This window comes from Danio rerio, chromosome 17 (assembly GCF_049306965.1).
Source record: "Danio rerio strain Tuebingen ecotype United States chromosome 17, GRCz12tu, whole genome shotgun sequence".
Classification (NCBI taxonomy): Eukaryota; Metazoa; Chordata; class Actinopteri; order Cypriniformes; family Danionidae; genus Danio; species Danio rerio.
Genome location: NC_133192.1, coordinates 16,352,965 through 16,366,121, shown reverse-complemented (window position 1 = coordinate 16,366,121; position 13,157 = coordinate 16,352,965). Strand labels below are relative to the sequence as shown.

The window sequence follows — 13,157 nt, the reverse complement described above, 5'->3', positions numbered from 1 at the left end:
ACAGGTTCTAAGTTCTGTTTGTTAAAACCAATAGTTTTTGGAGCTATTTTTTTGTATAAATGGAAAGCAAATGACTTTGTCTCCTCCCTTTTTTGATGATCCAAAAAATGGTCCGATCCGTGACTCAAGAACTGTAGTGTGATCCGAACTGTGAAATTTACACCACTAAAAAGATATATATATATATTTCTTATTATATATTAGCCCTAAACGCTTAAACAGTAGCTTAATTTTGAAAAAGCTGATGCTGAATTAAGTATTTTTTAAAAGGTATCATACTGTATGTCTCAGGAGTCCCCAGAATGTGTACACAAAGTTAGTGTAACAGTAATTTATTATATGCTACTGTAAATACTGACCCTTTTGGAAACAAAATATGGCGCCGATAGCCTTGTGATTAGTGCATCGACACACAGCACTGAAGTGCTCACGCTGACCAGAGTTTGATTCCCGTTTCGAGGTCCTTTGTCGATCCTTCCCTATCTCAGCTCCCCACACTTTCCTGTCTGTAAAATCTCCACTGTCCTATACCAATAAAGGTGAAAACCCCTAAAAATAGAACTATTAGCCCCTCTGAATTATTAGCCCCCTTTTTATTTTTTCCTCAATGTCTGTTTAACGGAGAGATTTTTTTCAACACATTTCTAAACATAATAATTTTGATAACTCATTTCTAATAACTGATTTATTTTATCTTTGCCATGATGACAGTGAATAATATTTGACTAGATATTTTTCAAGACACTTCTATACAGCTTAAAGTGAAATTTAAAGGGTTAACTAGGTTAATTAGGTTAACTATATATATATATTGATCATTCATTTTCTTTTCCGCTTAGTCCCTGTATTAATTTGGGGTAGCCGCCAACTTATCCAGCATATGTTTTACACAGCAAATGCCCTTGTGCCTGCAACCCATCTCTGGGAAATAGAAGTATAAATAAGTATAAAATCTGCTCCCTGCACCCTATCCAGAAAAAGGTGGTCCTTTACAGCATGTTCCCCGGTTAGTCCGCCACCACAAAAACTTTGAATAATCTCCCCAATAGGTTCTTCAGTCCTTGAGGGTTATTTGGAGATTACAGTTATAACTGTTGGAGTAAAGCTCATTGGAAGTCCAACATTTTTGTGTAAAATCTTCACATAAAAAAAAAAATCTTATGTTGTGTCAATCACTTTTAAACACTCTTCAAAACTTTCAGCTGTCCTTGAAGAATTTGAGGTTTTCAGGTTTGATCTTTTTTTGTTTTGTTTTTTGTTTTTACATATGTAGCAAGCGTTTTAAGAGGTGTTTTGACAATTTCATAAATAACATAATAATCTTAAATGTTCAGGACCAATTAAATTCAATAAACACAATATTTATTCTTTCTTTTTTTGAAGAAGGAAGAATCCAAAGATCACTGCGTGACATTCCATTTTGTATTGTTTTATGATTTCTTATGGAAGGTTTCTGCGCATGATGAAATTGTAGGATAACAAATACAAAAAAATGCATGACAATCTTTTTAGACTTCAGAATTCTGCAGGGGTGTGAGTTTCAGACCACAGGTGTAAACTATCAAAGTCATTTCAAACAGGTTCTGCCCCCTTGAGGTGAAGCGTATGATCTGCTAGTTTGATGTACTTCAGAAGCACTACTTGCTTATACAGAAATAACTTGTGTCCATGCAAAACATCACTGTAAAAAATGTTGGATTTTACACAAATGATTTGTGATGAGACAACATAAAGGAATTAAGTTAGCTTATTTGTTTTTACGAACTTAAGTGAATTGAACATAAAACAATTATGTTGTCCCCCCTGTGTTGTTTCAGCTCATTTTATATAAGCAGTTGGAACAAACAGCAAAAATATTTTTGGAGTGATCAACATTACGCACCAAAGAAATTTGAAAGTGTAAAAAGCATAACAGAAATAAACTGTAGAGTAACTAACTCAGTAGTATAACTCACTATACACCACTAATGCATCCTAACTGAATACAAGTAAAAATTGACTGACTCTTTTAAATGGTATAGTGCAACTTTCTGACTTACTAAACCAATTTGCTCATCTTCTGGAACGTCATCAAGCACAGACAGGACTTCTGGTAAGCAGCTCTGAATGACTCAAATGACTGTTTTATTTATTTATTTTTTTTGCTTCTGGTTCATTTGAAATGACTTGGGCTTCCCAAGCATGCATTTGACAGAGCAAACAGTCAGCTCCTGCGTAATGAGGGCGACCTGCTGACCAGAGGAGCTGGAGGTCCTGAGTCTCGGGGTTTCACCGCCACAAGAACACTACAGCTCTGTTGGCAGCTGTGGAGCAAGCAAGTGGAGCGGATTGAGGCATTCCTGAGCTCACCGCAGAGCAGAGCTGCCCACTGCTTCTGCCCGTCTCCCTCATCCAGCCTGTCTGCCTGCCTTGCTGCTGTCTATCTGTCTTCCTGCACTCGCTCTACACAAAGCTGTGCTTGTCCAGTTCTGAGCACTGAAAGCCTCTGTGTGTCAGCCCGGAGAGAAAAAACACACTCTTTATACAAAGAAAACCTCCACTTCACACGGGAATGTTTACTGCATTGATCCTGCGACATGCGGATACAAAGTAATGCTCCTTCCTGTCTGGAGCTGATAGTCACAATATCTTTTGCCTTTTGAAGACTGTTGTGTCTGATGCACGGTATGAAGATTATACCTCAAAAAGTCTATTTAAATGTTGTGGAGATGGAAAAAAAACTTATTCAAAGGAAAAAAAAAGGACTTCAGAAGGGTTTTTGACCTTTTAAATGAGTGCCAGAGGGGATGATCCTGAGGTTTTCCTGTGGGCTTTCGTAAATCTGCTACAGTCAGCAGAAGATGCAAACCATTTCCTCAAATTCCGTTCTCATGGATTGGGGGTTAAATCGGAAGCTTTTGTCGCATGGACTAGTACACAAACATTATTCAAGAATAAAAATATCCTCATTGATCAAACAGACAAACAAACAAATGCAGATTCAGACATCAAAATAGATTCAAATAACTAGTGATGGATCTTTCTATTCCCAAAGCACAGTTGGTTTTGCAGCAAGACAAAATAGATTTTATAACCAGTGATGGGAATAACAGCGCTATAAACAAACGGCGTTACTAACTCATGGTGGTGTGGAGAGACCCCCCTTATAATTGTGAAGCGCTTTGTTTGTATGGCCATAGACAATAAATGCGCTATATAAATACACATTACATTACATAACTGATAATTTTTTAGTAACGAGTAATCAAATGAATTACTGTTTCCCATTACAACGCTGTTACCGTTACTGACAATAAAATGCATGTTACTATAATTGAGATCACTGAAGCGGTTTTCATGCGAGCAGCGTCTCTTATAGCCATCTCTTTCTCAGGGGCAGGACACAAAACCAACCAGTGATGATGATTGGTGTGTCTGTGAGCGTGGTGTAACTGAGAATGTGATGATTGGCTTAGATGGTTCCATCATTTGCTAATCAGAGGCAGAGTAGTGTGGGTGTTCACACACAAGCACTCGCACAGTCAGTGGGAGACACCACACCAAAGACCAGGAGTCAGAACGATGGAAAATCCAACAAGTTGAAAGGTAGCGTTTGCAAACTGGAACTATAACTTCTGCTTTTCGTTGAGGTGAAAGACAAGAATGTTAATGTGTTGTGCAACTTATGCCCAGGAAAACAAGAGTCTCTCTGCATTGGTGACAAGTAATTCTAATCCAATGAAGCACCTCACGTCGTCACATACCATCACAAACTTAGTGGCTACGCAGGTGTTAACGTGAGCTCTGCTACCAAAGGTAGAGACTTGCCACGACGTCAAAGCAAATAAAACATTTTTCTCCACCGCAAACACATATTACTCAGACAGAATTTACCAAAATCATACCTAGATATATATTCAATTCAATTCAATTTATTTATTTAGATATATAGTTGAGGACATGCTGCTGTTGGCTCTCACATTGTCCCACAACAACATTAAAATAGTTTAGATTAGTGTACAATATTTCATATTTATTTTATTGTCATTTGACAAATTAGATTTTTTAAAGTAACGCAACAGTTACTTTCCCTGGTAAGTAGTTACTTTCATAATGATGTAACTTTTGGTTACTAATTCAGTTACTATTTGTGAGAGGTAACTAGTAACTGTAATTAATTACTCTTTTAAAGAAACGTGCCCAACACAGTTTATAAATTCATAAAAAAACAAAAACCACTATTAATAATAAAGAGTTTCACAGCATTTAGTATAAAGAGTAATAAAAAGAAGCTTTTCTGGTTAAGGGACCATCAATGAATCTGTGAAGTCTGTGTGTGTCTGATAGATTTGTATATGTCCTACATTAAAAAAGCAGTTTAAACAATTGTGGATGCACTGTTGATTTAGTGTTTTGTAACTGTCCCAACTAGGACTGCATGATTAATCAAAAAAAGATTGCCATCTCGATTCGACCCCCCGACACCATCTTAATTCAGCATCTCTACGATTCAGCCAATTATTTTCAGGTTCAGAAGAAGCATAAAGGCAGTCACACAAGTCTTCAGATTGTTTTATGTATGTTGCTCAGCAACATGGACACCTCCAAATGATGTAAAAGTGTCACATATTGTATTTATAAGGTATAATTCACCTAAAAATGTCAATTCTGTCTTCATGCAATGATGCATTTGCTTCTGCGAAATGAGACGTGAGCTGTTTATTTACTACTGAGACGACAAGCGCAATCTATAAGTCCACCGTTCCAACAGTAGACCTACACATAGGCCTAATATTATTATTGCTGTTTTACCATATATTTGAGAATTAACAATAATACCCTACTCGTATTAACCTTTATTTTGCATCTACAGAATCGTGAGAAAATCGTGATCTTGATTTAAAAAAAAAAAAAAAAAAAAAAAATCATGATTCTGATTTTTGCCAGAGTTGTGCAGCCCTTGTTCCAACCTACTCCAACTTAATGCCCATTTGTTTTTCAGCGGTGAACAACTCCTTTAAGTTCAGTATTTTTAAAACAATACTGAGTAAGTAGTGGACACGTACCTCCCAGAGCGTGTTCGGTCATGCTGAGACACAGAGACTCTAAGCGGTTATTGATGTCTGGCTCATTCACAGGCACCTGCAGATCTGCAAAATGACAAACAACTTTAACAAATATAACAAAGCATAAAACAGTCAGCAGGACACAGCAAGAAAGTGGTTAGTAGAAACAGAACATCTCACAGTGTTGTTTGTTCACAACTGTTTTTTTTTTCTTTTTCTTTTTTAGGAACATATAATCAGTGGGAACAAAACAAATTATGTAAAAAAATGATAATGAAAAAAATAATAATAATAATAATAAAAATATATATATATATACAGTTGAAGTCAGAATTATATATATATATACAGTTGAAGTCAGAATTGTTAGCCCCCATTTGAATTTTATTTTCTTTTTCAAACATTTCCAAAATAATGTTTAACAGAGCAAGGACATTTTAAAAGTGTGTCTGATAATATTTTTTCTTTTGGAGAAAGTCTTATTTGTTTTATTTCGGCTAGAATGCAAGCAGTTTTTAATTGTTTAAAAATTATTTTAAGGTCAAAACTATTAGCCCCTTTAAGCTATTTTTTTTTTCGATAGTCTACAGAACAAACCATCGTTATACATTAATTTGCCTAATTACCCCATCCTGCCTAGTTAACCCAATCCACCTAGTTAAGCCTTTAAGTGTCACTTTAAGCAGTACAGAAGTGTCTTGAAAAATATCTAGTCAAATATTATTTACTGTCATCATGGCAAAGATAAAATAAATCAGTGATTAGAGATGAGTTATTAAAACTATTATGTTTAGAAATGTGTTGAAGAAAACTCTCCGTTAAACAGACATTGGGCAAAAAATAAACAGGGGGGCTAATAATTCTGACTTCAACTGTATATATGCGTAATTGCGTATATACACAAATACATTCATTCCACATGTTTACATTCATTCATTCATTCATTTCCCTTCTGCTTAGTCCATTTATTCATCAGGGGTAGCCACAGTGGAATGAACCGTCAACTTATCCAGCTTATGTTTTACGCAGCAGATGCTCTTCCAGCCTCAAATATGAATATATAAGGTTGTCTAACATATACTCTCAAAGATTCGTAACCTTTAGAATTATGTAAATGAAAATTATGGATACATATATTGTCGTTGTGGTGAAAGCCAGTAAATTACACCATTTCTTTTGTTCACAATGGCTTTTGTAATCAGGGTCAGAAAAAAAATTGCCTATATATTGGATTTTGGCTTCTAAATATAAAGTTATTTTTCATATCATAATTGTTCATATGTTCACCAAAACTGAAAATTCTGTAATTTACTCACCCTTCACTTGTTCCAAACAATTTCTTTCTTCCTGTTGAACACAAAAGAAGATATTTTGAAGAATGCTGGAAACCTGTAACCATTATCTTATTTAGTATTTTTTCCTACTATAAGTTTCCAACATTCTACAAACTATCTTCTTTTGAGATTGACAGAAACTCATAAACGTTTTGAACCACTGAGTAAATAATGAGTAAATTTTCATTTTTGAGTAAAATATCCTTTTTCAGTTTTTTGCTCAAAAGCACAATAAAAGTCAGATCACCCCTTTTCAGGTTTAAACCTTTTAATTATGAATCAAAAGACTTAATAATTATGGATTTGATCTGTTTTTAGACTATCACTTGCAAGAAAAAGAAGGATGCATTTCAAACTTCAATCCTGCCAGAACTGATGAATGGCTCCAAACTCTGAGCTCAATTTTTAAAACTCAATGCCATTATGCTTGCAAATTGCACTGAACTGTTTGTGTACCGATTGTGTTTCTAGTTGCCTCAGTAGTACAGTGGGCTACAGTGAGATCTAAAAGAGTTGATTCGGTTTCGTTGGGGTGGATTCTGCTCCAGCAGCACTGCTCGTCTTTAGCTGAGTCAACAGCAAACAGACCTTTGAAAATCCCTTGTGGGAAGGAAGAGCTGAGTTAGGCAACCACTCTGGCTGGACACAACACACAACCTGCTATTTATACCCAGCAAATCCCATAAGGCCCCTGAAGCCTCTGTCACAGCACTCTGTCTTTGATGATTTTGAATTAATCAAGGTGTTAATATGAATTCATTCATAAGTAACGAAATAAGAAAGAGTTAAGTTGCAGACACAAAGAAAGTCATTGCAACCCAACGCACACGCACACAGCCTCTCTCCCTCCTTCAGAAGGGCTGGAGTATTTGTGTAAATGCATGAGAACTGAAGGAAGTGAGTTTGAGCTGCAGTCAGAGTGGAGCCACAGACTGAGAGAGAGGAACATCTGTCTGCTCTCAGTGTAAATGTGTGTCAGTGGAGCACACAAAACACTCAGGAGGATGAGGCCATGTGTAAAGAACAACAGTGCTTTAAATAGGGGAATGCATTTCAGTTTCGGAGTCGGACCACTTATGAATATATTTTAATTACAGAAATACAGTTTTTATATTCATGTACATACAGTTGAAGTGAAAATTATTAGCCCTCATATGATTTTTTTTTATATTTCCCAAGTGATGTTTAACAGACCAAAGGAATTTTCACTGTATTTAATATATATTTTTTATCTTGGAAAAAGTCTAATTTCTTTTAGTTTATCTAAAATACAAGCAGTTTTTAATTATTTATTATATAATATTGTTTATAATTTTTTAAAGGTCAATATTATTAGCCTCCTTTAGATTTGTAGAACTTGCCTAGTTAACCTAATTAATCTTTACATTGCACCTCAAGCTGATTACTAGTATCTTGCAAATGAAATAGTAAAATATTATCTACTGTCCTCATGGCAAAGATAAAAGAAATAAACATCACTATATATTAAATTTAAAATAAACATCTATATATATATATGTATGTATGTATGTATGTATGTATGTATGTGTGTGTATATATATATATATATATATATATATATATATATATATATATATATATATATATATATATATTTAATTTCACAAAAGGCTAATTATTTTGACTTCAACTGTACATGCATCAGGCCCAGATTAAGAATTCAGAGGCCCCTGGGCATAATTTCTTGTAGGCCCCCTACCTGGCCGCACCCCTGTAGTTGAATTAAAAAAAATAAGATTAATATAATATATTTTAAAAATACAATTAATTTATAATGTATTGCCTGCATTTCTTAAATAAATAATATACAGTACATATAGTTCTAGTCTACAAAGATTTTACTTAATTTTAAAGCATTTAAAGTATACTTTAAAAACAAAATACTAATATAACTAAAATTAATGGATTTTAATATACTTTTTCAAGTTTACAGTAGCTTAACTAAAAATAGATATTTAAGGGTATTTTTAATGAATAACTTCTACAAACTTAGAATGCATATGATTTTGATATAACACCTCTCCAATCCAGTTCTATGAATCTGAGTCTTCCACAATACACACACTTAATAATGATTCTTGTTTGTCTTCCTCGTGATGAAGAGTAGGCAAAATCTGATTAAAAAAAAAAAAAGAATCTGTTCATCAGATGCTGGATTCGAACTGGGTTCATGATTGATCAAGTCAAAACATGATGCCAAGCACTTTACCAGCTACGCCACTCACACTGCTGTTAGTTGCACTCTTAAGTTTTGTTGTCTCTGTAACTCAAACAGTGATGGGCGGGAACACTCAACACTCTAAACACTCAACTAGCTTATTTCAACGAGGTGCGCTATTTGCACTTAGCCTAAATAGACACTCCTAAATCAGCATTTTTATCCCCCTTGCAGGGGCTCCAAGTGCGCACGGGCCCCTGGACCTGTGCCCATAATGCCCATTGGTTAATTCAGCCCTGACATGCATACAAACAAATCAATATAATAGAATAAATAAAACACAGCACAGTCGCACTGCATATGCATTTAAAAAAAACTTCTGTTGTTAAATTCATCATGAAATCAAAACTGACAATTCTTTTTTTATTTTTATAAAATATTTATCAAGTCATTATAAGTACAGATCATAACGGTTTTAACCTTGTGGTTGCATTAATAAAAAAGTAGTCCTCAAAAATATATTGAGTAGCCTTTTTTCAGCTTTCACTGACTGTAATCTTAACAGGAGTAAAAGAGAATTAAAAACAGATTTCATAACTTTTCAGGATATTTCAAAACTTTTTAAAAGGACAGTCGATCAAAATCATAGAATACTTTCAGAAATCAGTCTTTACTAACACAAGTCCTGATCATAACTATCATAAATTCATTCATTTTGAGGATTTTAACTCTTTTATTCCAATATGATTACATACTGTAATAACGAAATTGGTAACTTATTTTATTTTATTTTTTAATAATTTAATATTTTCTATATACAAAATGCTAAGCAGATTAAAAAAATGGTTTATGTCAGTGTAATTTTTAAATGATAAAATAACTTCCTCTCCTTCATGTCTTTTTTTTCTCTGATGATGTCATTACTGGCATTAGGATAACCTGTCACACATGAGATCCACCAATCAATTTATCACTAACAAAATCAAGGTTTACCTTCATTCACAATAGGAAGGAAGAGGGAGACTAATGTGATTTCCATTGCCAATGGCAACTTTAGGTCATAGTCAAGTTTTTGTCTCTCACCTGTCTGCTGGAACATGGCCATGGTGTGTGGGTTGGTGTGGACGGGTAGTGATCGAGTCCTCTGAACAGAGCTGTGTGTGCGGCTGGGCATGCTGTTACTGCCCCCTGGGTTAGCAAACCACAAACCCTGACAAAAAAAAAAAAAACACACACACACACACAAGACAACCAAATTACAATCATGTCATACTCTGTCTGCAAATACTCCAAAATGCAATCTGCATAACAGACCTCATAAATAGTTACAAGCTCAGGGTAATTTATTAAACAGAACATGACAGGAGAATTAAACATGTTTTTAGTAATAGTAACACTTATTACAATGACAATAATACCACAATACGGGTCCTAACATTGGCATGTTTCTTAACTAAATCTCTGTCTTGTTTGTTTCATTATGGTTTAAAATACATGCAATACAATGCATAAATCATAGTCTTAACTATGACATGATGTATAATACTTTACAATTAATCTTATTTTCATTTCTGCACTGTAAATTTATTTATTTTTCATTATGCCAATGAGAGAATGCGGGAAATAATTCTCTCATTAACTTAAATAAGTTAATTGACCATATCATACGGCTGGGCGATATTGGAAAAACAATTATCATGATATCATGTTTCATATCATTTGATATTGATAATTATTAAATGGTTTTTACAATCTGTTTAGAAATATTAGGATTTTTAAACCATTTTATTTCAATTTACCAACATTACTAAGGTCATTGGTTTTAATAGTCAAAAACAAAAATATTTCATCTAAATATCTCATCTCTTTATAACAAAATAAACATAAGTGTTAAAAAGACTTGATAAATAAAATGGTACAATGTGTGCAATGGTAAAGGATAAATGCAAAAAAAAATCAAAGCAAACTTTAAGGTGTCAATAATAATGACACAGTACACCTCAAACTCAAATCTGAGTTTTCAAGTAAAGAAATCAAGTATCATTATTCAAATACACATTGCATCATTACAAATTGTAAAGTTGAATGACTGCATTGCCCCTGTGCTAAAAAATCTTTCAGATGGGGTGCTAATGACTGGGATGCACAATAAAAGAAACCAAAAAGCCACTCTGGCGACATCCTTATATCTTTTTTATCTCCTCACTGCTGCTAACCTAAAGTGACAAGTGCGTGCACGTGGATTCCTTGACCATTTACAATAGACTTTGCGCTCACGCTACCCTGGCATCTCTCGTAAGTAGCCGACCATTAACCATTTTCCCAGAGGATGACTAATAAACAAACCAATGCTGCAGCTCCGATGCATGTTTATGGAGAAAAGGTAATACGTCTGCCGTGAAGCAGAATGGTTAGTTCTTTTTGCATGAATCGTGGTGCGCTCGCAGCATTCTGAAAAGTTCACATGTTTTTTTTAACTAGGTGCGGCTGGAAAATACCCGCAGTCCACGTGCACACGTACTTCCATTGATTAGGTCCTAAGTTTATTGACATTGCTTCCAAGGCGCGCGCTCAGCAGCTACATTTTAATAAAACTATAAAGATCTCATGCAAAAATAACTTTTATTTTGAATATTTGACAGCACTAATTAAATTATATATTTGTTTTTTTTTTGGATGGGTAAAGTTCGTCCATTCAGTCTCCTAATTTGACATGAATAAGCCCCTTTTGACAATGGAACCTGCCTATCTCACTTTCATTGACTCTCTGGTTCTCTTCATCGGACTCCCTCTCCCTCTCCCCCTTTCCTGGCCCTCCCGTACAGAGGAGCAGGGAAAAACAGGAAATGCCTGTGCTCTGTTCTCACTGCCTCTGACTGGCTCTCTCTCTTTCTCTATACTCCTCTTTCTCTCTTCTCCTCTTTCTCCTCCTCCAGTCGCACTTCTCCACGCTCATGACTCACACTGAACCCCAGTGTCCACAGCTCTGAGCCAGGGATGCAGTTGCAGCTTCCTCCCATTGTAAACGTGCCTAAAAAAATGTTTGAGCAGACGCACAAGAATGCCAGGTTATCACTACGCTTCCAAACCCCCGATCCTCAGTTCTTCCATTCAGTGATGTAGGATTTCTGGAATGCTGTAAATCGCCTGCAGCTTCATCCACTTCACAATCTTGAGCTCATGTGCTGTTGCTGAAAGTCGCTGTAAGTGTAGTGACAAACCTGTCTGCCCTGTTTCAGGCCGGTCGGGGTGCTGCTGCTGCTCCGTGGGGTTGGTCCGAACAGGCCGGTGCTTCCCAAAGGGACAGGTCGTATACCGGGCAGACTCCGCATCTGATACTGCCGCAGGTTCCTCCGGGTGGGGATGCCGCTGCCTACACAGCCTGTGGTCGGGAGGGAGTTGGACTGACCATATCGACTGCTGAAAATCCAAATTATTAAATATACAAGAACTGGTTTTAAAATAATTTATTTAATTAAATTACATTATATATTCTCTCACACACAATTTAACTTCAATATGAATGAATTAATTTGTGACTAAGTAAACATATATATCATAAATAAATGCAGTGTTCCCAATCTTAGCCAAGTGCCCACTGACTAAAATTAAGTGACATGTCAAATTTTCTTTACCTACATTTAATAGAAAAACAGGCAGCTGTTGTGTTGAGCAGTCAGTTATAATCACTGAATTTAAAGCAAAATCAAGCAAATGGTGCAACATTTAGCGTACCTTGCATTTTTTAAATAATAATAATAATATTAATTCTTTACATTTTATATAGCGCTTTTCTGGACACTTTAATAAAAGAGAAATGCAAAACCATATAAGAGCTTTAGAAAGCGAAAGTAAAAGTTAAATCCTGGAAATTTTAGGAGATTTAGAAACCCGGGCCGGACGAACTTTTCCCAAAAAGGAGTGTCTCTGTGGGTCTGCAAAGCAAGTAAGACTTGATCGTGGATGTTTGCTTATATTGGATAGATAAAAAAAAGTGTAAAAGGATGTTGATAATTGTAAAAAAAAAAAAGTCACTAAATATACTTGGGTAGCCTTTAATATACCTGGGCGGCCCACCTAAGTAAAGTCTATATGTGGGAAGCACTGCAAAGCCCATTTAAATAAAGCTACGTACGTTATATAGATTGCTAAAAATGTGAAATTTTAACATGATTTTTTCCAATGCTTTTGTTAAAGAGATCTGATCAATTTTGGTAATTTTGATATTTTAAAGTCATGTCTTAATTTTCCAAAGTTCTTTGATTATTCCTCAAGAATGGGAGTATAGTTCCTAGCCATATCGGCCTTAAAAATAACAACTTGGTCTTAGTACACAATGTAACTACAGAAGACTCCAGCTTAAAATTAGAAAATTATTGAAACTCTTTGGTAATTTTTTGAGCGAGATGCTAATGGTCTAACCCGGTTCAATGATCTATGCTAAGCTAAGCTAAAAGTGATCCCAACAGATCCCCAAGTCCCCCCAAAAGGGTGGTTGTCCGCTAAAGACTAAAGTGCAAAAAAGCAGCAGCAGCGTAATTTTGGCCTCTAATGCCCAATTCATACAGGGCGTCAACACTTCCCATTCACTCTGAATGG

The 13,157-nt window shown here is 35.3% G+C and overlaps 1 protein-coding gene across 2 annotated transcripts in view; it reads right to left on the bottom strand.

The window, feature by feature from the left end:
* The window catches only part of samd4a (sterile alpha motif domain containing 4A), an 80,441-nt gene that overhangs the window by 3,732 nt on the left and 63,552 nt on the right, over nucleotides 1-13,157 (bottom strand). The window contains exons 10-12 of one of the 2 annotated variants that reach the window (XM_009292907.5): nucleotides 11,780-11,978; nucleotides 9,642-9,768; nucleotides 5,046-5,129 (exon numbers count right to left, since the gene is read on the bottom strand). In XM_009292907.5, the coding sequence (XP_009291182.1) occupies nucleotides 5,046-5,129; nucleotides 9,642-9,768; nucleotides 11,780-11,978 (410 nt within the window). The remainder of the gene's footprint in view (nucleotides 1-5,045; nucleotides 5,130-9,641; nucleotides 9,769-11,779; nucleotides 11,979-13,157) is intronic. The other variant, XM_009292908.5, reaches the window with a different exon arrangement.